Raw genomic sequence first — 26,451 nt, 5'->3', positions numbered from 1 at the left:
TTCGTGGCCTCGTCAACGAAGTGACGTGTCTCATCAATGAAGGCTAGTGTATTCTCTCTCTCTCTCTCTCTCTCTCTCGTTCATCCCTTCCCCCTTCTTTCTAAGTTTCTGAGCCAGATTCTTACTGGTTCGACGATCTGAGCCACCACAACACTCTTGGGAAAGATCTCTTCAAGTCTGTTGGAGTGGATCGTTGGTGGGGATAACTTGGATTTCATCCCAAGTTTAGGGTAAGGCTTTTTATTCGGTATTTGGCTTTCCTGTAGTTGTAGGAAATGTAGTAATCGAAGAAATACTGAAATTCTGTTCTAGAAGATGTTGTTTTCAAGGTGTTGAACAGGGAGCCCTGTAGGTGACAAACTGATTATTTTAGAGACTTTCCAGAAGTCGAGTAAGGAGATATACTAAGTCAATTTCTTTTTCATGAAAATATATTTATTATTTTACAGCAATTAATCTCAGAAAGATAAGTATATCATAGTATTATGTCTGGGAAATACTACTGTGAATAAGGATATGATTTAAATATGAATAATACCTATTTAGTGTGGTATGAGTAAATTTACCATGGAATAATATGTTTACAAAATAAGTATGTTTTACTGCTTTCAGGAAAATGTTAAAATGATACAAGTTTTTATATGATATATCGGTGTATGAGCCGAGAGTTTACTATAAAATACTGGCGTACGGGCCGAAAGTTTTATAATATGCAGTACCGGCGTATGGGCCGTGATCTATAAAATATGAAATGTCGGCATAGGGGCCATAGATTTTACGATATGTTATGAAAAATTATATGATGATATTAACTTGACAGTTATTATTATGAATAGTCATGTATCATTATTTAGGAATATGTTATATGTTATCAGAACATGATTGGCTTGATTTAGGCTTTCACGATGCACAGTACCATTTCTATATGATCACGATCATGATATGTTAGTGCTATCGCTTGCCATACGGGGCAGTGGGAGATTAGCAGTCGATGTGGTTTATTGTAGTGCTGACGTCCCTAGTGTACGGACCAGGAGAGGCAGACCCATCGTACTTACAGAATTTTGCTTTTGATTCAACAATGGTCGGCCAGCCATTGTCAGGTCCCACCTTCGGGTCGCACAACCAAGTCATATGGGGGTAAGACATGACACCAACCAGCTAACCATCCAAGATGTTTTTCTATGTGCAGTTTATATGAGATGATTTATACGTATGGATATTCAATATGTTATACCATGTTATGATTATATATGTTTTCCAAATATGATACAGATAGATTTATCAAGTATGTTTATGAACTATTATATGTATAACACGAAAATACTCATGTTGTCACACACTAATATTAGCTTATTTCCCTTACTGAAAGGTATCTCACCCCAAATTATATAAACATTTCAGGAGTCCTAAATAGAAGAGCAGATAAAGCTCCGCAGCGCTAGAGTTTGATAGTCCTACCTTACCTGAAGGGTAAGACTTTTTGTTAGGGTCGAATGAATTTTGGGAGGTGACCCTAGGACCCTTTTTTGGATATTTTGGGATGTGTATAATTATATGACGAGTGTAGTAAACTCTTGTATTGTGTTGGTTGATAGTTTGGCATGTATATGATTTTATGTTTCCTGCTGCATAGGCTTTCGTATTGTATTTCAGGTGTACTCTTGGTACCGTGGGTCCAGGTAGATTATGATATGTCAGGATTATTATATTGTTATGGAAAGGAAAAAAATTAATTAAAATAAGCAAGTTGTTACAAGTCGAGTCTGGATCAACCGGTATGGATTCGAGTCGGGTACAGTCCGGGTCTGGAGTGAGTTACTAGGTCTGGTTGAAGCGGTCGGGTGAGGGAGACGCGTGGAGCGCATGCGAGAGAGTGGCCGGCAGGTCGCCGGCGCATGAAGACACGAACGACTCCGGAATGGCGTGTGTGGTGCCGTCTAGGCTCCTTTCGAGCTTCGGTTTGCACCATTGGCTTCGTCTCGACAAGATGAAAGTGATGGTGGCTCAAAATTCAATTTCAAGACACTAGATGGGGCTCTGTTTTCGATGAATTTCTCCAATCTGGCGTTTCTGTTCCGAACCAGACTCTGATATCACTTGTTAAGAATCTGTGAGCAAAAAAAAACACACACCAAAAAAATAGATGACACCAGAAATTACGTGGTTCGGTCTAGATTGACCTACGTACACGAAACACACCACAATCCACTATGAAATCGGGAGAAAAATACAAACTCTCAAACAGCTCTCTACACTCTTCCTCACTCTCTTTTCTACATTCTACCTCTCTTCTTTTGTACTTTTTTCACTCGCACACACCTCTCTATGTATAGATGGCTGGAGGAATTACATTAAATGGTGATTGAGAAATTACAATAAATCGGCAGACACAGCTCAACGCAGCTCCAGCTTGCACCAGCTTGCATGCGGCAGCAGCTCACACACGCGTCTCTTGGCTCCAAATACTCAAACAATAAATACATACTTGAGAGATTAAATTCTTCTTTTTTTTTTTTTATACCCACGTTTCACGTTGGATCCATTTAAGCCCAAAAAAAAAAAAACCACAGTTTGATCAATTGAGAAAAGAAGGTTTACCCGCCGGTCGAATGTAGATACATTAAGTGACAATAATATAAGAAACACCATGTGGCAGTGCAAGCAAAACCAAATTTTAATATATGTTGTAGATAGACTGGGTCAGTGCATGTCAATTGTGATAGTGGGACGTTGCTTGGGCCCTTTCTTGTGAAATCTAACTTGTTAGCATGATTGAACAATTGCGTTCATGATTCAACGAACACAGCATGAGGGTGACTGATGAAGTTCCCATGTTGTGGGGAGAGCATATCTACCACTAAGATAACCCAAAACGCCACCCAACAGCTCATTGAACTCAACCTTTTCCTCGCAGACCTCAGTCGCTCGCACCGTTTCTCCGATGCCCTCCACCTGTTCGCCCAAATTCACTCTTCCCACCGGCCCAAACCCGATCAGTACACCCTCTCAAGCGCCATCACTGCCTCCGCCAACCTCCGCGACGTCGCTGCTGGAACGCAGCTCCACGCCCATGCCGTCCGAGCAGGTTTCAGAGCCTACCCCCATGTTGGAAATACTCTACTTTCCCTCTACGCGAAATCGGAAGACTTGGTTTCTGTGAAAAGGGTCTTCGGTGAAATCGAGGATCCAGATGTCTACTCATGGACAACTCTGTTCTCGGCTTGTACGAAGTTGGGGCAAGCCGGTTTTGCGTGTCAGCTGTTCGATCAAATGCCGCACAGGAATGTTGCAGTGTGGAATGCCATCATCACGGGGTGCGCAGAGAATGGGCAGGCAGATATTGCCTTCGGTTTGTTTTCGGAGATGCACCGGTCCGGCGTTAGACATGATAATTACACTTTTGCTAGTGTTCTGAGCTTGTGCTCTCTGGAGCTAGTGGACTTCGGGAGGCAGGTGCATTCACTGGTCATCAGAACTGGGTTTCTTGCTAGAGCTTCCGTGATTAATGCTCAGCTTACAATGTATTTCAACTGTAGGAATGTTGCAGATGCGTGTGCGGTGTTTGAGGAAGCAGAAGCTGCCGTGCACGATCAGATTTCTTTTAATGCAATGATAGCAGGCTTGGTGAGCGTGGGGAGAGATGAAGAGGCCTGGATCATGTTCAGAGAGATGCAGGAAGCTCGCCTTAAACCTACTGAACTGACTTTTGTGAGCCTCATGAGCTCATGTTCATCTGCAAGAGTTGGGCATCAAGTGCATGCCCAAGCTATTAAGATGGGTTACAAAGAGTGTACGTCGGTGTGCAATGCGGCAATGAACATGTACTCCAGTTCCGGGGATTTACATGCAGCTCACCTGGTTTTTGATAGATTGGAAGAAAGGGATGTTGTCTCGTGGAACACTATACTCACAAGCTACTCTCAAGGGAATTATTATCAATTAGCAATCTTGGCCTACCTGCAAATGCGACAGGCAGGTATTCAGCCAGATGAGTTTACCATTGGAAGTCTCTTAGCAGGCTCTGAATCCCTACAGTTTGTTGAAATGATCCAAGCTTTTGTCTTCAAAAATGGGCTCATCTTGAAAATCCAAGTTTCCAATGCATTGGTTTCTGCATTCTCTAAGCATCATCAAATCAGGCAGGCCTATGAAATATTCTGTACCATGCCATCAAGAAATTTGATATCCTGGAATACAATTATTTCTGGTTTACTGTCAAATGGATACCCAATGCAGAGCTTAGAGCAATTTTCGCACCTGCTAATGTCAGAATTCAAGCCGAATGTGTATAGCTTAAGCCTGGTTTTGAGCATATGTGCCAGCATTTCAGCCTTGGGATATGGAAAACAGGTTCATTGCTACATTGTTAGAAGTGGGTATTTTTCAGAGACATCTATAGGCAATGCTCTTATTACAGTGTATGCAAAATGTGGATTATTAGATTGGTCCTCAAGAGTTTTCAGTGGGATGATTGAAAGAGACACAATCTCTTGGAATGCCCTGATTTCTGCTTACGCACAGCATGGAGAAGGAAAGGAAGCTGTCCATTGTTTTGAGGCACTGCAAGATTCACGTGTGGTCAGGCCAGATGAAGCCACTTTCACCGCAGTTCTTTCAGCATGCAGCCGTGCTGGTTTAATTGATGATGGTATGCAAATTTTTATTTCCATGGTTAATAAGTATGGCTTTAAGCCCGGAGCTGATCATATATCTTGCATTGTTGACCTCCTAAGTCGAGCTGGGTATCTTGAGGAGGCAGAGAAACTAATAAACAGAGAGCATGTTGAAGCAGATTCCGGAATCTGGTGGGCATTGTTCAGTGCTTGCGCATCTCAGGGCGACTTAAGGTTAGGAAGAATTGTTGCCAGGTTTCTTCTTGAAACTGAACAAAATAATCCAACAGTTTATGTGCAATTGTCAAACATTTATGCGGCTGCAGGACAATGGGAAGAAGCCGCTGATGTGAGGGAATTGATGAAGAGAAATGGGGTAGTGAAACAACCTGGCTGCAGTTGGATAAGGTCATATAACTTATAAGACCATGTATGCTAGCAGGTTGGCCATGTAAAAGCTCGTGCTTCTGATATAATCTGGGTATCAATGTTAAGGATATGGCTTGAGACATCTCGAGTACAAGGATTCCACATATCAATATTCGCATCTGATGACTGATGATGTGCTCTGCTAGCTAGACCCAAGCCATGTGGGTGCATGAAGGATTGAGAGAGGAGAAGCAAAAAGAAAGATATTTACTACGCTTTTGGTTGGTAAGAATGGATGCATCCATAAAAAATGGGATAGAATTGAAAAAGATGAAATTAAATTTATCTCATCATGTTCTTCCCTTGAATTTTCATTCTATTTTATTTAGTTCCACAAACCTAACACAATGTTGCATCATCTACAAAATGAATTGTAAGAAAAATGAAAAAAAAAAAAATTAAATGAAAGACATGTGAAAACCAAATAAAAATTTAGATTTTATTCTATTCTTACCAAAGGTTGCTCCACCAAGCGTATCACTTGTCTGATACAAGTCTAGGTTTGCAGGGCAATAGATTAAGAGAAAAGATTAGGTCATTGTCCTCCCCCTCCACTTCCCACCTAATGAAATTAGTTCATTTAAATTATGTGAACCAATTTGTGGGCCATGCGGACCCTACCAGCACCATGAACCAATTTCATTGGCGGCTTGGTCCTGCCCCTCTACGTTCCCAACCTCCGAAATTAGGACCTAATTTTTCACGTAGGAAAAGATTATGAACTAATTTCAGTGTTTATGGTGATTTGGTTATGGCAACAACATTCTTTTTCTTTAAGTTTCAGATTGATTACGTTTTGCCAAATTACCATGTACTTGGAATCTCTCTCTCAATAAATATCTGGAAGTACCTCTCAAAATCAAAGCAACAAACTACAAGCTCGTTTCTCACAATCAAAGCATTCAAGCTTCAAAACTGTTGTCCTCCATGCAAATTTCAACAAAACAAATGCTGTATTGAAATCTGCCCATGTTAACTTGAAATGGGTATGCATTCAAATAAGCACATTACTAATGTGAATATCATGAAGAAAGGAGAAATTTTCACTCGAGATATATTTCAAGTGGGAACTTGTGTCGAATTACATATTTGCAGTTCTTAAATATCAGACTTACATATTTGCAGTTCTTAGATATCCATCGTTCACATACCTCGACAACTGTTTCTAGCCATCTAAAAACTAATGTGGCTGTATGTAGTTTACCATAGAGAGTAATGGGTGCAATCATCATTAGCTTTTAGATGGGCGGTTGCCGCTAGAACCTTACAAGCTTATCTCGACAACAACAATCCCACACACCTTAAGACCTCAATTCACAGGAGGAGCCCTATAATATGCTGGTACGGTTGCCGGAAAGAACATTTGCCTCACCCCTTCCGCCTTTATGATTGGAAAAATGATACCCGAGGCACCCTGGAACAAGAATACATCAATGAGCACAGTACAGCAGAAATCTCATTCCATCTATATAAGTTTGTGTTAGTGTTTTTCTATCTTCTTGCTCTTGGGATATCATTTAGCCTAAATTTCAAGGAACTTCAGTAAGTGCTCTTTCTTGCTTTTAGGAAAGTTAAACATGCCACTTTCGTTTCCAAAAGCAAGATTAACATTGAAATTTTAAAAAGAACAAATTGTATTAATATATTTTGAATTTGAGATTGACTAGAGATCATTACACATCAGCAACCCCAAATCAAACAAGAAACACTAAATGCTTATTAAAAGGCATGAATAATGTATTTTACAACTCCTGCAAAAAGGCAAAGCCAGGGCATTACTTTTATGAATTACTATGCTCAAGAAAAAGCCAAAACAAAAAAAGAAAAGAAAACAGTTAATAAAAAACCAAAAACAAACAAATAACAATGATTAACAAGAACAGACTGAAATGAGCAGCAGCATAAAAATTAAAAAAAAAAAAATGGAGGCAACTTGCACAGATACATTATCAAACAGCTTGCCAGATTCAGCAGAAATCACATTTGAGATTTCTTTAGTAAGAAGGCCCAAAAACCCAGTGTCACAGGAATTAAAAAGTGGTAACCATCATTGATGCGAAGGCAATCGACCAAGGAACAGAAGGCAAGCAGGATGTTAGCACAAACCTGCATTCTAGACACATCAATTTAGAAAGATGAGTACATACCGAAATCAATCTAGCTCCAATCCAAAGGCGTTTAGGCGAAGGAAATGGCAGTAACAGACGTCCAACACCATATATAGCCACGGAGAAAAAATGGAAAACTAAGCTCAGCGGGCGAGGGTTTAGTCCAGAAAGTAAAGCCACTGGTCCTGTCGCACAAACCCCTCCAAGGCTTAAATAATCAAAACACGCTTGACGCATCTCCTTCCTTGCAGGATCTGGGGATGCACAAAACACCTTATATAGGGCACCTGCCAAAGTATTTATGGTAGATGCCACTGGCTGCACAACAAAGGATTACCAGTTAATGGATATACTCAAAAACTAACACAACTAAGTTAATGCAATGAGAAAAAACATCCCTAATTTTTTGCTGGTGAAAAATCAAAGCAACTCAAAGCATACATATTTTTGTTTTGTGTTTGCATTGGAAGAGTTTTAGGAGCAATGGATTCAAGTAAAAGGTTAAGAATGTGAATTTCTTCTTTGTGGCATAATACTAGCCCAATTTATGGAGGCGAATATTGAAAATTACAAAAATCAGTTCAATTCACTTTATTCCATTCTTGTATATACTGTTTAGACATGCGGACAAGGGTCAATAAGCATACCAATCAACTAAATTACCTTTACTGCACATTTGGAACATATGAATGGATGAAAAAAGGGGGGAAATGGAGTCAATTTCATCACTTAATTTTGTCATGTGCTCCATTCAAATTTTCATTCCATTCCTCTTCTATCCCCTTCCATTTCCACAAACCAAACATGATATTAGTTTTTTCTCTAATTCCATATTAATTTCGTTTCTCAAGGATAGTAACAATGGCATATAAATTCAGCTTACCTATCAGAAGGTGTAAAAGGATTTAAGTTCAAATTTTAGTTGCTGAAACAAAAATGCAAAATCAAAGGAACTCAAATTACACATATTACTCTATGTATTTGCATTAGAAGAGTTTTAGGGGTGTTGGTTTTAGTAAAACATTAGGATTGTGAATTTTGTTGCCCATGGGATAACCAAGGGTCATATACTGTTTAGCAAAAGGAAAAATTCAATAACCAGACAAATCAATTGAATTATCTTTCATTTTTTCTCTAGATCTCTTACTAATTTTAATTTTCAAGTATAGTAATACTGCCACATAAATTCAGCTTACCTTTCGCAAGGTGTAAAAGGATTCAAGATACTGGCACAAAGAAGCTGCGTCATTCAGGTCATGCAGTGGTTTAAGAAGATCCCGTAACACAACAGTATCAGACAAAGCAACAGTCATTCCTCCACCAGTAAGAGGATGGCGCATGTTGAAAGCATCACCCATCAATAAGGCTCCAGGAGTTGGATGAGGATCAGCTGGCATACTCCTATTTGGCATGGTTCTGATATTTCCTCTATCAATTGCAGATATAAAAGCATCATGAAGCTCATGTGGAATCTGTAACAAGTACTCATTGATTAATCCGAAGTAAATGTAAAAAGCAGACAATTTAAGTTTATCAAAGCCTAGAGTGCATGAATGGAGATACCAAAGCCAAAGTAAAAATAAAAAGGAGGAAGCAACTGCACATGCAAATGGACTTTCTGTCATATTTCAATAATTAAAAATCATATGGTGTAAGTGGTATATACCTGAGGTGCCACCACAGTCTTCAAATACTTTGCCATTTCACCATTAGCAATTGAAGGTACTTTTGGACCAGGAACATCTACCAAACAGCGAACTTCAGTACTGCTGATAGGATAAAACAAGACAGGCGAAGGATCTCCTAAAATAACATGCCCATGATTTGCAAATGGCAGTTCACAGTTCTCCAAGACCAAGCCAACAAAACAAGAAGGCACATCTACCTGAAACAAAGTAAATTGTGTCTGTCTTGTGAGATAATGTGAAGAAAAAACAACCACTAACTTCTAACAATGCAGGGAAGAAGAGAAGGGTAAACAACACAGCAGACCTGCTTGCAATTGGCTATTTACAAATAATTTTAACCAAATTTACCAAATAAGAAGACCATTATTTCCCAGGCAAGGTAATAGTTTCACCTTGGGGTTGCAAAGAGAACGACGCAAATTTGAGAAGCAACCATCACAGACAATTGTCAAAGGAGCATATGCTTTAACTTCTTGACCAGTTTTAGTTTTGTACTGAACTCCCTTAATAGTCCCATTTTCTTCAAGCAGAGAGGTTACTGTTCCTTGCTCCATCCATACGCTAAACATAAAATTGAATACAAAAGGGAGCAAGAAAAAATAATTACCATACATAAAAAATGAAAAACAAACAAAAAAAAAAAGAATGTACAACAATCTGGAACATTCAACACAATGATAATGCTAACTATGGTAAACCAATATGCACCAAGGCAGAAAGAAAGCATTATCCAACAGTAATAATTAAATCAATCAAAAAGAGAATATTGGATGGAAACAGTTGTTTGTCACAAACCAGAACACAAAGGCATTTGCAACCATTAAAAAATTGAAAAGCACCCTAAATCAGTTTTAGTAAGACCATCATAAGTTTTGTGGGCGAGATTAATTATGACCTGTTATGAATTTGCAGAAGCAGAAGTGTTTGAACTTCCATACCAAATACACAAGCATGTAAACATTAACAATGTGATTAGGAGATCAAGCAGCAGGAGTTTGTACTTTGATCCAGTCAACTTTCAAAAAATGGAGGAAAAACAAAATTTCCAATCATTTATTTGTTGTATACAAAATTAATATGGTATACACATAAAACAATAACAAAGAAAAATATATTGCCAATAATGAGTGAAAGAAAGAATACTTGGGCAGAGTGGAAGCTTTTTCTCTCATCCTTTGTATGAAACGCCCATTGTGGAAGCTCCTCCCTGCCACATCTGAATGAAATTTTTCTAAGGGATAAGAAAGTCTAGCATTTTTCCCATCCTTGAAAAGAGCATATCCAAGGACCCGCTGGGCATCAATTTCTTGCACACAATCTGCAGTCCAAATGCATGTATGTTACATTTTAATAACAAAATTGAGAATAAGAGTAGCCCGGAAGTCCATTAGTCCAATGGAAACTACTTATTGACTGTAAAAATTCATTCACAACCACATTAGAGCGGTCCAAATATTATCATTATATTAGAATATCAAATGCTACGAATTCATGCTAACTTCGATGCATACCCTCGAGGCCCAGTTCAATAAGTTTGAGGTACCCCCCTGGCTGTAGCAGTTCACCTACAATCCTATCTGGTTCTGTCAAGTCCCGTTCAATGACATGAACTTGTCGTCCCTCCTGCAACCAGTAGCAAAACATAAGGTCCACGAAGAAGGCATTTCCAGTAAAATCTCAGGAACCACATAATAATTGGCAGTCAATGCCCTCTTCAGATCTGCTACAACATTTTAAAAGAACAAAGAAATTCACGATAGCAAGTAATTTGTATAATTCCAGTTCACATGACTGAAGAAGAATAGATCTGATCACAGAATAAGCAAGTGAAATGCTTCCACAAACCACCTCATAGTTACCAGAAAACACAAATGCCCTAGCATGCCACATATTGATTCAAACAGTCCAAAACATGGTACATTTTCAGTCCGGAGCACTAAATCTAACGATCCCAAGTCTTAATTCAATATTTTTCACATAGCATATTGTTTTATTAGTTAGAGTGGAGAATTATTGCATTTTAATTCCATTTTCAGTCATTACTAATCTATATCACAAAAGAAAATCTCTTCTAGATTTTGAAACACTTCAACATCCTCCCCAGAATATGCAAGTGCCATTACCATGTAAATTGGCAGAAAAGAATTTGTGTAGCCAACCCCACCTAGTGGAACTGCTTGGTCCGTTGTTGTTGCCATTGCATATTTCTCACCAATATATCTAAACAAGTATATGTAATATACCTCACGGTCCATGTTTTAGAGCATGTACCACACAGTACATACCACAATTCTGTTCCAACGTTCCACATTCTTGGTAACATTGACCCAACTAGAGCTAACCACATGGTTTACAATCCCACTTCTAACATCCTCATTATTCATTGGATCATAAATGGCAAATCCGCATCATATCAGAGAGATCCAAATGTTACCTAAAATTCTTAACTTACTAATCAGAGGAACTACTGAAGCAACTCTTAACTTCCTCTAACAAAGAATCCACCCCAGAACTCCGATCATCGGAGTAACCCAGAAATCTTTTCATGGTAATAAGCAATAATTGAGTCCAAATACATCCCCACTACGGAAATAAATGGATATGTATTAAAGAAATCAGGTCAGTATCACAAGGAACTTCATGTTTTTTTGGTGGGTGAAGTAAAACGAAGACGCTAGAGAAACAGAGCAAAAATAATATTAAAAAGAAAAACACAAAAAGTCAAAAACTCTTCTACAAGGTCGCAGAAAATTAGTAAATTAAAGAATTGCCGGAAAATCTCCATAACAAAGACGGCAACATGACCATGACAAAAAAAGTTACAGACGATTCTCAGGAATCAGCAATCGTCGTCAAACTGACACAAAATAATCTAAATAAAATATATTTAAAAACAAAACTCAGAGAGAGAGAGAGAGAGAGAGATGACCTTGCCAAGGGTATGAGCGAGGGCGGAACCGGCGACGCCGGCGCCGACGATGATGACGTCGGTGGCGGAGGCGTTCACCGGCCGGCATTCTCCGTCACCGCTTGGGTCTCTGATCTCAAAATTACCACCTGAGCCGACATTCTCCTCCTTCTTCTTCTCCGTCTTAGTCGTCTTATGGCAGAGAATGTAGAGAAGAGCAAGCCCTAAGAAAAATGCGAGGAGAGCTCCGAGGACGGAGGAATCCATTACGGAGAAACGAGTCTCGTAAAGCGACATAATGGACCCTTATCCTCTCCTCCCTTCGACGGCCCCGCCTCTGCGAAACGACACTTTTTTTCTCCGCCTTGACGCTGGTGCAACGGGGGCGGGAGCGGCGGGGCCGACGACGGACGTGGCGGAGCAGACGAGGACGTGAACAGAGAAATATCAGGAAGAGACGGGGCTTTATATAGAGAGGCCCCAGGCTCCTCTCACCTCCCCATAGGAGAGAGAAAGAGCTTATGGCCATGGAAAAAGCAGGGGATGGGAAAGGGGAACAGTGGGTACTTCTGCAGTGACAATGAACTGCTGTCGTTTTTGGGTTTTCTATATTTACACAATAAGGACTTTATGTACTTGTAATTTAAGAACAGAAATGAAAGCTTATAAAAAGACTTGTCACTCTCCAATTGGACATTTTATTTTTAAAAATTACTTCTTATGTGGGTTTCATAAAAATAAAATATTTTTGTAAGTTGTTTAATTAGAATGTAAATTCAGTTTATTCTTCCATAAGATTTTTATAGTTAAGTGAAGTTATATTCATCCGGAAGAATAAAGTTTATATTATAATATTTAGGTGTAAAAATTTTAAATATATATATATATACATTATTTAAAGGCTTATAACTATATCTGGGCAAATGATCATAATTGTTGTATTTGAAATTTAAATTGAAACATTGATTGACAACTATTTCATTATATTTTTTAGAATTTAATTATTAATTTTTTAAAAAAATTGAATATAAAGTTTTAATTAATTTTGTATAAACCACATGTTAAGTACACTAAATTACCAACTAATTAATCACAAATAAATATTTAGATATTTATATTTATATATTTGACTTTACTTTTCCCTTTAAACTCAATTTTAATTAGTGAAATGTGTAATAAATGGTTATGAAGATTTCTTTCTTATTTCTCGTATTACAATATAAACAACTTTGACAAAGAAAAGTCATTTTTTTTTTTTTTCACGTTATGGATTAGTTAAAACTTTTACATTTTATTATGATAGACGATACATTTTTTTTCTAAATAACCAAATATTTACATTATAATAATTATATTAATTCTTAAGAACAAATATAGGGCCAATTATCAAAAGTGAAAATTAAAACCAACTATATTTAAAACAAATTATTTTTATTGTGACTAGTTAACTACTTTATATATATAGCAACAAGTAGGCACTATATCTCAAATATATTTATTATATATCCTTATCTTTTTACTTTAGTGATGGACAAATTGACCAAGAGTATTCAAAAAGAGATTTTATGATGTATGTTATTTATAGATGATATTGTATTAATTGATGAAATTAGGGACGGAGTAGAGGTTGAGTTAGAATTATGGAGAGAAGTTTTGGAATCTAGAGGCTTTAGGATAAGTAAAAATCAGACAGAATATATGAAATATGATTTTAGTAATGTTAATTAGGAGAAATATTAGAGACAAAGTTAAAATTGATGATGAAGAAATAAACAGCACTTGTTGATTTCGATATCTTGGATTTATAATGCAAGTTGAAGGAGAAAGTGAAGATGATGTAATGCATAGAATTAAAGCAGGTTAGATAAAATGAAGAAGTGCTTCAAGTGTGATTTGTGATCGTAGATTACCCTTAAAATTAAAAGGAAAGTTTTATAGGACAGTTATAAGACCAGACATGCTATATGGATCGGAATTGAGCGACGAAGAAACAAAATATCAAAAAATAAAAGTTGTCGAGATGAGAATGTTTAGATAGATAAGTGGTATAACATTGAAAGTAAATTAATGAATGAACATATGCACGATAAGTTAGGTGTAGCTCTTAATTATAGAAGATAAGATAAGGGAGGGATGACTCAAATGATATAGACACTTGCAACATAGGTCACATAATGCCTCAGTGAAGAAGAGTGAGTTAGTTACTGTGAGTGATAGTAGAAGGGATAGGGGTAGACATAAAATAACTTGGAAAGAGATAGTGAATAAGGATTTAATATTTCTGAATCTGTCAAAAGAAATAATTCATAATCGCATAAATTAACAGAAAATGATTCATATAGTCGGCTCCATCTAGTGAGACTTAAGACTTAGTTTTATTGTTATTTATTTTATATAGATTAAATTAATATTAATGAACAGTTGATATAGCTATAAAAATCCAAAAGACATTATTAGTTATGTGTTGGTAATTGAGAGCTCAATTAAAGCATGCATGCATGCATGTGGGGTAGCGCGTTTAATTAAATTTAGGCTTATATATATACACACACACATGTACAATAATGAGCTGCTTAAAAATATATCTTTCATATTAAAATTATTATTTTTTATTACAATATATACAATAATATTCTTTAATTATATGCATATTTTACTATTATTTTGTTAAAGATCATATAAATTTTTTACTTTTATTCTACTTAGCATTTTTGTTTGGAACTTGAAAAATATTAAAATAAAATCTATAACAAAATTTAATTTTTCTTGTTTAGTAATTAGGAAAAATGAGAAAGAAAATAAAAATACACTAAATTAATAGATAAAAATTTGATTGCCCGCACAGCATATTTGTTCTTTCTTAATTTTAATCATTTAAACTTTTTCTCTTCCATATAAAATTCTTATCCAACTGTACTGTATATATTTAATGTAATTATATATTAAATATTAAAAAAATTAGCAATGAGTCACTGATTATGTTAGCCCGAAGAAATCAAGTCACTAATTAAATTGTGAACTGATTAATTTATGATCGAACTCATCGAAGCAAATTAAGTATTCATTTTTAAAATTATTGTTTGAATTGAAAGTATTATGATTTATATAAGGAATGGGATTTGGTGAGGACTCGGGCACACGTGACGTGAATTTCCATCTTTGTGGAAACAATAATTCTACTAGATAAGCTCCACGCTGGCATGAAATGGCACCACACATGGACAAGTTTTGTTTCCAGGAATGCAGAAATGTTACGTGTCGCGTTTCAAATGGTGGACAGCGCTTGGCGAGTTGGCGGCACGTAAGCCATGAGTTTAAGCTTGCAAGTTGCCAGTGGTTGTCTTCATTTCAGCCACGCGTTCCGCGAGGTGAGCGTGTTGGCTGCAATATAAATTTAGAAAAATCATTTTGACCTCTTTGGCCTTTTCTTTCTTCTGCTTCGTCTTCTTCGCCTTCGTCTTCGTCTTCCACTTATTTTATTTTATTTTATTTTTTATCATCTGAAACTCAAGCATGAGACCTGCGTAGGCAACGCGCAAGCCATTCCTAAATTTAGAGATTTAACATTTAATAATTCATGAATTGATGCACAAATTTTATATTCAAACTAGTTTATATAAATTTATAAGAAGGACGAGACAGATAGTTAATTCAAACAAAATGGGCAAGTCAAATATGACAAAAGTAGTGAAGCAACAATTTTGTATGACTTATTAGTTTATATATATTGTAATTGAAGAATTTAACATGTTAACAATGATGTATAATTTATTATTTTATTTAATATTTTTTTTAGAAAATAAAATAGATTATGAGAGAAATGTGCTCGTGGAGTGTCCGACAAACAAGTTTTAAAAAATAAATATTATGGTAATTAAATATTTTACAAGACAGTTATTTATGAAAATTTTCACTTTCCACTGAAGATTGATGGAAATAAACCTATAAAAGAATATAATGATTTTTATAGAAATTACAAAGCTTCATTTGGCACTTAGAAAACATAGTAGAAAGGAAAAAAAGATTCTGATATGCCATAAATATATCAGTTTATAAAAGGAAGTCAAAATCCAACAATCACTAGTCAAGTCAAATTCTCTAGCAGAAGCAATTAGTTATAATACAAAAATGAAGGGAAAGACCCACACTAGCGCCTTAAACGCCTAGAGTGATCCACACTGGCGCTTTAAACTTCCGAAGTGATCTACGCCCCTGCGTCATAATGTCGAATCACCCCAAGAGTCAAACCTCGCCATTATAAAGAAGGGTGATGCAAACAAGTCAAGGTAACTTACTCTTAACCCAATCTTACTGTTGCATTCAACCTCTTGGAAGCATTCCCATACTTAGGCATCGGAGTGACCCTCCCGGAGTACACCCCAGGTTCTCCAAGTCTTCTTTGTTTTCATCCTTTTTCAGGTCATCGGAAGTCGGAGAGCAACGTCGCTAGTCATCACCATTTTATCTCGCAACAATTGACGTCGTCTGTGGGAACCACTTCTAAGAGGTACTCATCTTACTTCTGACCTCCGATTCTCAAAAAACGATGATAACCCAGGACTCAAGCTCTGGCCCTACTGCTAATCACCCCAGTCCATTAATTCCACGCCTTGAGTTCATTCAGGGGTAACTAGGGAGGAATTTCTCGCCTTCCAAAGGAGAATAGAAACCTCCTAGAAGAAGATGAAGGATATGTTCAACCTACTCTTACAGCAAAAGGGTCAAGAAAAACATGTTTCACGCCAACAATAGGTTAGCTCAACTCATCTAAGAAAACAGAGAATTTGAAGGAGAGTGGAGAAAAAACCAACCTCACTAAAAAGGTGGAAGACGCGAACAACGCAGGAGTCAATGAGCAAAGATCGAATGAGTTAGAGGAAAAGACAAAAAAGATAAATCAAATAGAGAAGATGATGAAAGAGGGTCGAACCAACCCCTCTTACGGGGAAATCTCTTTAAAATCCTTAGAGCCGTTGTTCAACAAAGAAGTAATGGAAGTCCCGCTGCCCAGTAAGTTCAAAATGCCCACTTTTGAAACGTATGAGGGTTTGACTGACCCGGTCGATCATTTGGACAACTTTAAGGTGTTGATGCAATTGCAGGGCTCACCTGAGGTCATCATGTGTTGGGCATTTGTAGTCACCCTTAAAGGTAGTGCCAAAGATTGGTACCAAACCCTACGGCCTAGATTGATCGGCTCCTTCTCTGAGATGGAATAGCAGTTTACCAGTCATTTCATCAGAAGTCGTAGAATCGTCAAAAATTTGGCTCATTTGATAAACTTAATTCAAGGAGAACGGGAGACACTGAAAAAGTTTATGCACTGCTTCATCACCGCGACTGTGGAGATCCACAACTCGGACAATGAAGTGGTGTTGGCAGCCCTGACCACGACCCTTAAGCCGGGAAACTTCCTATCTTCTCTAGGAAAGAGACCCCCAGCTGACATGGGGGAGCTGATGGCAAGAGCGCAAAAGTATATTAATCTGGAAGAGATAAGGGACACAAGAAGGGAGCGAACTTATCTAAAGAGAAAGAGTTCGAGGGAAACGGGGGAGGCCTCTAAAATAGGGAAGGGGCAAGAGAGTAACAAGTTGTAAAGCAACCCTAGGGGGTTAGGACATACAAGTAAGTTTCGGTCCTACACTCCCCTAGATGTCTGGTATACCAATGCCCTAGGGGGTTTTGACCTAATCTAGCACACCCAAGGAAATTGTTCCATAAAATTGCATCTCTGTCAGTTATGTACTCGAACATTTTGTGTGCCTTTATTAAATTATCAAATTTTACATACATACCTATAAATGCATTCTCTCTCACGCTATTCAATTTCAGCCCAACAAATGAGCATAGCTCATTAGGCGAGATCGACCCAACTGACGAGCAAAGCTCGTGAGGCTAGAAGACTACCCAACAAGTGAGCACAACTCATTAGGCAAAATCAGCCCAACTGACGAGCAAACCTCATGAGACCAAAAGACTGTCCAACAAATGAGCATAGCTCATCAGGCGAAATCGGCCCAACTATGGAGCAAAGCTCGTGAGGCCAGAAGATTGCCCAACAAATGAGCATAGCTCATCATGTGACACCCTTATTTTCATACCATTTTTTTAATAATAATTAACACATATATCACATATCGGCCATGTCAACCACTGATACCATAATATACCCGACCGAAAAGTGGGTACCAGGTATACAATCATACTCATATATACAACCTTAACAGCGGAAGCCATATATATATACATACCACAACGAATACACATACAAGAGTACTATCATCCATATAAACAAGTCAACCACAAAACTCTAGGGGAATCAAACCTCCCTAACTCAAAATACTCACCCTAACTACTCAGGGTGTAACGTCCCTCAATAAAATACAACATAATAAATTAAATGGTTAACCCGAACCCGTGGGTAACGGGGACACCTGTCATACACAGCGGAAAACCTACGCAGCAGTAAACATAAAAATCCATACATCCATCCATAAAACATAATACTAGAGCTTTTATAACATTATAATACTGTACTTCTGTACATATCAATATACATCAAAATATCTCTAGGGTCACACAAAATAACTCTAACCCTAGTACAAAATCTTACCCTTCTCACGGGTAATCTCACTAACTCAATAACGGCCTTGACCTGCCGGTCTCTCAGGGGCTCCTGAAAAATTTAATAATGTTGGAGGTGAGACACTTCTCAGTAAAGGAAAATAAACTAAATACAACTGTGTGGCAACATGAACATTTAATGCAATCATACATATACAATACATTTCATATTTCCGTACACATTCATCGTCGTAAAATAAATCATCATATACTTTCATATTCACTAGTAAATCATATCATACGTAGTGCATCTGTTATACTGATAATACTGAAAATACTGAAAACTCTCCTATGATGAATAGTTAGCTAATGTCATGTATTACCCCCCATGATGGGTTGTGCAGCCCGAAGGCGGGACCCGATAATGGCTAGTCGACCACTGCCGAATCAAATATGTCTGTAAGTACGATGGGCCCGCCACACCCTGGTCCGGACTGCCAGGTGGATATCCACACTCTACTGAAAGCCACATCGACTATCCATCTCCCATCCTCTCGTGGGACAGTTAGCACTAATCCGAAGTAGATATCTAATCTACACATATAGCTACGGTACCGAGCCCTGAACTGAACTAAACTAACATCCTGACTGTAATAACATATAATACATGAACATACATAATATTATCACGGTCTCGTGCCGAAAACATAGATATGGCCTCGTTCCAAAATCATTGTAAATACGGCCTCGCTCTGATAACATAGTAATACGGCCTTGTGCCAATAATATAAGTATGGTCTCGCGCCAAAACATAAATACGGCCTCGTGCCGATAACATAAAGTATATGGTCTTGTGCCAACATCATTTCAGGTATTTATATTATGAAAATAACTCATTTATCATATATTCGTCAAACTCAATATAACATAACTCGTTTTTCAAAATACCTGAAAATATGCTTTAATCGTAAAATCTTTCATATCATGATTCACTTCATATAAAAATAATGTTCATGCCACACATATGTCATTTAAAGTCATATTTCATATTCTAAAATCATCATTTCTGACATCTCATACATACATATATATTTTCATCATAATAACAGTATTTTCCAAACATACATTTCATATGTAATATACAAAGATATCATAAGCTTTTCTAAAAATAAATGTACTCATAATTAATAATAAATGCTTATAGTACTTCAAAAAAAATACCACGGATGCTTCACACTTATTTTCTTTATGCAAAAAATGGCAATTTAATCCTTTAGCTATCACTTTACAAGTATTAAAAAGAAAAAAGAAAAAGAACAAAGTCTGCACTTTACTGTATAAATTAAAAGAGTAAAATTATCCTACATATTATATGAAAAACCAAATGAGAAGTGTGTAAGATATTTTTAAAGTGTGAATGGTATCTCCCATTGTGATTCGTCTGACCTTCGGATGGCGCTGCCACCTAGTTATGCAAGGCACGTGTCCCCCCAACTAATTCAATCATATTTCAATGTAATGGATTGGGGACCTTTAGATTGATGTTTAATGAAGGCGTTGGGCTGAGTGAGGGAGAGAGAGAGTGACAAGTGAGAGAATTAATGAAGCTGCCAAGGGAAGCGAAAGCAAAAGCAAAAGCAAAAGCGAAAGCCGAACGCCATGTAGTTTACTAAACCACGTGCATCCAAAATGACCTATTCCATCACCATAAAAAATAGTTATGTCCACTACCCGTACTATCGCAGTTCTCGGAGCCTTGGAGACAGATCCAAAATGTTGTTTACGTCGGTGCCGCAATTAAATTCCCTAATTACTATTTATTGATTAATTTTTAAATTATTCTTAAGTTAATCAACTAATAGTCTTAATATACTTTCACCAGAGTTGAAATCGAGAGTTTAGTAATACAAAAAAAAAAAATCAGCACTTTATATACACCCGTTCTATGAACAGTATCTAATTAGTCATGAATTATCCCTAAATTGAATATAATAGTAATTAACTTTTTTTAAATAAATAAATACATAATTTATAATAAAAATGAAAATCAAATTGTAATTAAGAATATCTAGTAAGCCCTCCAAATAAGGGGATTTTGTTAGATAAACCCCTCTTCGGAATGGATATAGGTGAGATCTAAAATATCTTTTTATCCTTTGTTAAATCATTGAAATGCACGCACGCAAATAAATTAAGTAAAATTATCAAATTTTAGGAAAATGAATTAAAAATATTCCTAGATTTTTCCAAAATTTTTTAGAAATTTTATGAAAATTTTCAACATTTTTCTAAACTTTTTTTTTTTAGATTTTAAAGACTTTTTCTCATTTTATTTTTTGGTATTTTATTTTTCCATTTTTAAAATATTTAGTTAAAATAACTCAAATATTTTTTTCTAACTTCAAAAATATTTTTTCTAATTTTTTATTATTTTTTAAAAATTTTAACATTTAAAAATCATTAAAAATAAAAAATAAAATTAAATTAAATAAATAAATAAAAACCAGTGGTTTAGGAAAGCAGACTGATTCAGCTAGCCTGAACTGGATCAACCGGTTCAATTTAGTGGGCCATGTGTCCACCCACAGTGGTGACACGTGTCATTTTTTAAATTTATTATATTTTTTGTTTCACTATAGTAGGGTGACATCAGCATGACGTCACCCCTGCCATGTGGCATCACCCGACTTTCCTTTTTTTTTTTTTTTTACAATTTCGACAACAAGATGATGTTAGCATGATGTCACCCTGCCACATGACATCTCCTAAGTGGTTCAAGATACTTGACATGATTGCTGACGTAGCAGCAATCCAATCGTCTAGAGAAAACTACAGATTAGACGGTTCAAATCAAATAATGTCGTACTTTTAAAACTTGCCCCCTATTGCAACACGTGTCACCATAAGGATGGTGACATGCGTCCCACTTCTTCCATATATAAAACAATTTTTTCTCCCTCTCTCTCTCTCTCTCTCTCTCTCTCTCTCTCCCCCCTAATTTTTCCTGTCTCTCCTTCTCTCTCCTCCTCTCTTCCTCTATGTTAGAGGTGGCAAAATGGGTTCACGGCTGCATCTGAGCGGGTTGTAAATGGGTCGGGTCATAAATGGGTAGAGGCTAAATGGGTCACAACCATGTAAATTCTAACCTGCCTGTTTAATAAACGAGTAGGTCATGGGTTACTCATTTAAAAAAATAATTATATATTTTAATTTTTTAAAGACAAGTACTCCTTATTTTATTTATTAAATCTTAGAAAAACATAAAATATAAAATAAAAAAAATAAAAACAAAAATAAAATAATTTGTTTGCACATCTGAGTAAGACTAAGAGAGCCGAGAGACTCAAAGAGGAAGAGTGGAAGACTGTAGATAGTGAACCAAGACTTGAGAGGGATAATGAGAGTAAGAGGGAGGGGGAGACTAAGGATGAGATCGTGAGAGGGAGACTAAGGCTGAGAGTGAGAGGGACTGTAGAGACCCGGATAATTTTCATAATTTAATAATAGGAGAAGGAGAGCAAAGGAATTTAAAATTGGAAAATTAAACAGGGTCTCATCGACGAACATAGGGGTTTCGTCGACGAGCATGCATGAGGGGCTCATCGATGGGGGTGTGTCTCGTCAACGAGAAGATACCGAAAGGATATATTTCGGCTCTGAATTTCGTCGACGAGGATAAGCATTCGTCAACGAATATCCTTCTTGACCTCATCGACGAAGTGACGTGGCTCGTCGACGAAGGCCAGTATATAAATAGCTTAAACCTCATTTTTTTCAGCTGAAATTTTTTGCACAAAATCCTCTCTCTCTCTCTCTCTCTCTCTCTCTCTCTCTCTCTCTCTCTCTCTCTCTCTCTCTCTCTCTCTCTCTCTCCTGTTCCTCTCTTCCACCTTCTCTCTAAGTTTTCAGACTGGATTCTTGCCGGTTCGACAATCCGAGGTCACCACGACACTCCTAAGGAAGTTCTTTACAAGTCTGCCGGAGTGGATCATTGGTGGGGCTGCCTTGGATTTCATCTCAAATTTAAGGTAAGACATTTTATTCAATATTTGGCTTTACCGTAGTTATAAGAAATGTAGCATACAAAGAAATACTGAATTTTTTGTTCTGGGGGATGTTGTTTTCAGGGTGTTGAACGGGGAACCCTATAGGTGTAGGACCAGTTATACTAGGGGCTTTCCAATAGTCAAGTAAGAGAAATATACCATGTTAGGAATCTTAGAATGTATGTTAGAAGATTATGTTTGTGTATATATATCAGCTTATTGACCAGTTTTCCATAATATTATTGTTATTAGTAATACAATAGAATTAAAGAAATTAAGCATGAGATTTTGATTACTCAAATGTGTGGCATGAGTTTATTGCAGTATAGTATAATGATTAAACAATTTTACAGAAATCCAGTTATACAGTATATTAGCAAAAAGTATGAGTTGTAGCATTTTTTCAGAATGACATGATTTCTAAAACCATAATACTCGGACAGATATTATAGATATTTCAGATAGATAATACAGATATTTTAGACCGATTTTACAGATGTTACAGATATTTTAGAAAGATATTATTGATACTTCAGTTAGATATTTCATATATTTTAGTTCAAATTTATAGTGTTATGGTCATTTTGAAATCATGTTAAAACAGTAAGATAAGTATATATATAAGTATATATATAAATATATTAGTATTACATAGTATCAGATCCCTCAGGAAATTTTAGACAGATACAGACAGGAGAGCATGGTACCGTTGCTATTTCAAATAAAGTGCAACCACATAACTCAGATAGTATGTGGATTCCGTCTAACTATGCCAGGAGAGATTGCAGTCTCCCCAACAAGTTGGGTTGAGCTGGCTGGTTAGACGAGATAGATTTGGAGATTGCCCGGAGAGATTGCAGTGGGCTAGATTGGCGGATGATAGAGATATAGATTGACTTGCCTGGTAGGCCAACCAGAGTAAGTCCAGCCTACAGGTCGTATAACCTTATCATGAGGGGTTAAATCGTGACATACATATCCTAGGGTATTATCTCAGAAGTTCCTATGTATAGATATATCTTAGAGGAGCAGTTATATTACAATATTAGAAGTATGTATGAATAGAAAATTCAGATGCACAGTTGTATTTTAAAGTATATTACGAGAGCTTTGTACAACATACTAGCATATTTATTTTATAGCATCTGTATTATATCTATATATTAAATGTGTAACTCAGCCGCTACAAACTAGTAATAGCATATTTCCTCTTACCGAACATTGTCTCATCCCAGTGACTTACTATTTTTCAGGAGATCTAGCTAGGCAAGCGGATCAGGCTCGCGGGTAGAGGACTGCTTACGCTGCCCTTATTGGAAGGGTATGTGTACTTTGGTACCAGTGGTTTGGGGTAAATTCCAGGTTTTGGTGAGGTCATTGGGTATTTTGTGATATATGTGTGTATGCATTTTGGAATTCACAGTTTCCTTGTGTACACTGTTGTTTAGGAATGAATGGAGTACAGAGTTTCCTCGTTGCTCTTTTGGGCCTGAAATGTTTTCAGAAGTATTACATGCAGATTGAACTTATGTTATATGTTTTATATATATTAAGGAAAAAAATGATATAAGTAGTCGGTTGTTACAGGGACACTGAGAGTGAAACGGACTGAGGCGACTGGCTAGAGGATTTGTAGAGGCCCGAGAGGAGAGTAGCGGCAAGAAGCTATAGGATTTGCCATTTGCAATGCTTGACCACTTGACTCTTTAGAAATGGTGAAGACGTGTGGCAACTGTTGACTAAGAGTGAGAGCTGAGACTCGAGAGGAAGAGCAGCGGCGAGAGGTGAGCATGCTGAGCAGAATGGGCAAGGGCGCATGGGCACGACCGTACGATAATGGAGTTATGGAGTGGAGAGTGGAGATTGTGATCTGTGGAGTTAGGGCCAAACACCTGTGGAGGAGACAAGGACTCGAGGAGTGGATCGCAGATTTGCAACAGTCAGCAGCAGGAGGCAGCCTGCCAGTCGCAGCCCACAAGAATTAGGATTAGGGTTTTATTATTTTATGTTTTATTTTAATAGGGTAGTAGTTGGGTAGGGTTAGTGGGTTTATATATATAGCAGCCAAATAAATAGGTCACTAGTCGGGTGACCCTACCCGAACTCGTGTTGACCCATATATAAATGGGCGAGTCATGGGTTGGCCCATTTATAAACGAGTTGGCTTCCATAAAACCAAACTCGTTTTACCCATCGGGTTTGGACCTGTTTTGCCACCCCTACTCTCTTGTCTTCTCCCTTCCTATCTCCTCTCCCTGTTTTCTCTTCTTTCCCTCTATCTTTTCTCTTCCTCTCTCCTCTCTCTGTCTTCTCTTCTCTTTTTAATTTCTTTCTCTTTTCTCTAATTTCTTTTTTCATGTTTGTTCTCTTCACCTTCTTATTCTCATTTTTTTAAGGATTTTTCACATTCTATTTCCATTTTCTTTTTTTTGCATGTCACAACTAAACAAGGAGAATAGAAGGCTTCGTGTTTCTAGATTTAAGCTTGGATCAAATACTCTTAGATAAGTTTCTTCACACGACTTTCATTTCCTTTGCTTTCCCTCATTTTCTCATGAACCAAACAAGGTCAATTGACCTGAATTGACCTGGGTTGAGTTAAGGGATGAGTTAAGCTGGTTCAAATGTTTAGGCTACGGCTTGAGTTAAGTTTGTTTGGGCTAGGGGTTGAATTAGTGAGTCTGAGCTTGGGTTCAAGTTAGGTCTGTTTGGGCTAGGGCTTGAGTAACTTGGGCTTTGGGCTTGGAGTGTCTGGGCTCGACCTATGATTGTTTTAGGGAACTTAGGCTTTGGGCTTTGATCTGAATATTTGGGTCTGGCCCATGATTGTTTTATGGAACTTGAGCTTTGGGCTCTGATTCAATTATTTGGCCTTGAATTTTTTTATTTTAAAACAAATTTGGGCTTGGCCCCTTTTACACTCTAAAACTGCACCTTGGGCCCAAACTGTGTCTTAGCCCATTTGGGATTTGGGTTGAGAAAAAGAAAGGTTTAATGGACCCAGGTCCAAATTGGACCTGGGTCTTGGGTAGCTCAAATGGGCCGGGTCAACTTGGTTTGGTGGATCAGGTCAACATATTTGGTTTAATGGGTTGAATCCGCAGATCGGATTCAGTTTATCAGATCATTTTCAAAATATTTTCATATTACTGAATTTAAGCATGATAAACAGAACCAAAAAAAAAAAAGCAAAAACAAAACCAACCTTTAATCTTCAGGATCTTTCAATCTTTTGGCTTTCCTTTTGATTCTGTTTGAGATTATTAACCCTAAATTGTAACTTTTAGCAACTCTCAAGCTCCAAATCCTAGCTATGAAATTATTCAATCTCAACTTCTCGAGAACTCTCTACTCTTCACTCTCAATTGCTCGTATGCTAGTCTCTTTGTGGATGTATCCTTGTGTAAATCTATCATCCATGTCCTCTCCTCACTTCATAGACCTCTATTTATAGGTTTGAAGGGGTAATTTAAATTAAAGTTGATTAACCAATCAATTTTTGATTGCTCAATCAAATTATAAAGCAAATTACCAATTTGATCAATCAAAATTTCAATTTTTAAATTAACTTGCTAGTCACCTTTATTTCTGATTTCTGCATGTCTAATTTTTCTTTTCTTTCTTCACAGGCTCAAATTATAGACTCAAGATTGCTGGCCTACCTCTCGCTTTTTTTTTTTTCTCTTCCTTTTTAATTGTATTTTTTTTTTATGTAAAATTTGTTTCCCTATATTTCTTATTATTTGTTTATCTTTTATATATATATATATATATATATATATATATATATATATATATATATATATATTCCTATTTTTCATGAAAGAATAAATATTGTTTATTTTTGTTATATAAGCCCGAACCATTTTGGGTGTCTATACTTACTCTCCTCCCTTCACTTTTTTTCACGTTTTTTTATTTTTTAATTTTTGAAGGTGGGTGTGGATGTGGTTTAATTAATTAATTAATTTATTTTTGTGCATCCTACTATGGATTCATAAGAGTTTTTCCAAATTTAATTTAATTTTAATTAAAAATATTTAAGAAAAGTTTGGGTGGAACTTTATTTCCAAGATTGATGCGTCCATA

The 26,451-nt window shown here is 36.8% G+C and overlaps 2 protein-coding genes across 3 annotated transcripts; one reads left to right on the top strand and one right to left on the bottom strand.

Annotated features, from left to right (window-relative positions):
* Window positions 1-1,696: 1,696 nt before the first annotated feature.
* On the top strand, window positions 1,697-5,383 carry LOC131166820 (pentatricopeptide repeat-containing protein At3g49740). Its single transcript, XM_058125411.1, has one exon. It carries the CDS (start codon window positions 2,824-2,826, stop codon window positions 5,038-5,040), a length of 2,217 nt encoding a protein of 738 aa, XP_057981394.1. The 5' UTR covers window positions 1,697-2,823; the 3' UTR covers window positions 5,041-5,383.
* A 687-nt stretch (window positions 5,384-6,070) lies between these two features.
* Window positions 6,071-12,328, bottom strand: LOC131166829 (squalene epoxidase 3-like). 2 transcript variants are annotated; one of them, XM_058125430.1, is made up of 8 exons: window positions 11,771-12,328; window positions 10,353-10,464; window positions 9,985-10,159; window positions 9,234-9,402; window positions 8,820-9,038; window positions 8,350-8,625; window positions 7,193-7,471; window positions 6,071-6,459 (listed from the first exon to the last, which is right to left on the bottom strand). In XM_058125430.1, exons 1-8 carry the CDS (start codon window positions 12,044-12,046, stop codon window positions 6,355-6,357), a joined length of 1,611 nt encoding a protein of 536 aa, XP_057981413.1. In that variant the 5' UTR covers window positions 12,047-12,328; the 3' UTR covers window positions 6,071-6,354. The 2 variants fall into 2 exon arrangements, with proteins under 2 accessions (XP_057981413.1, XP_057981404.1); XM_058125421.1 differs by having other exon boundaries at window positions 6,071-7,471; window positions 11,771-12,283.
* Window positions 12,329-26,451: the final 14,123 nt, after the last annotated feature.

The sequence above is a fragment of the Malania oleifera genome, chromosome 1 (genome assembly GCF_029873635.1).
Source record: "Malania oleifera isolate guangnan ecotype guangnan chromosome 1, ASM2987363v1, whole genome shotgun sequence".
In the NCBI taxonomy this organism is placed as follows: domain Eukaryota; kingdom Viridiplantae; phylum Streptophyta; class Magnoliopsida; order Santalales; family Ximeniaceae; genus Malania; species Malania oleifera.
The sequence above is the reverse complement of the archived record's forward strand: the minus strand, read 5'-3'. Positions and strand labels throughout refer to the sequence as shown.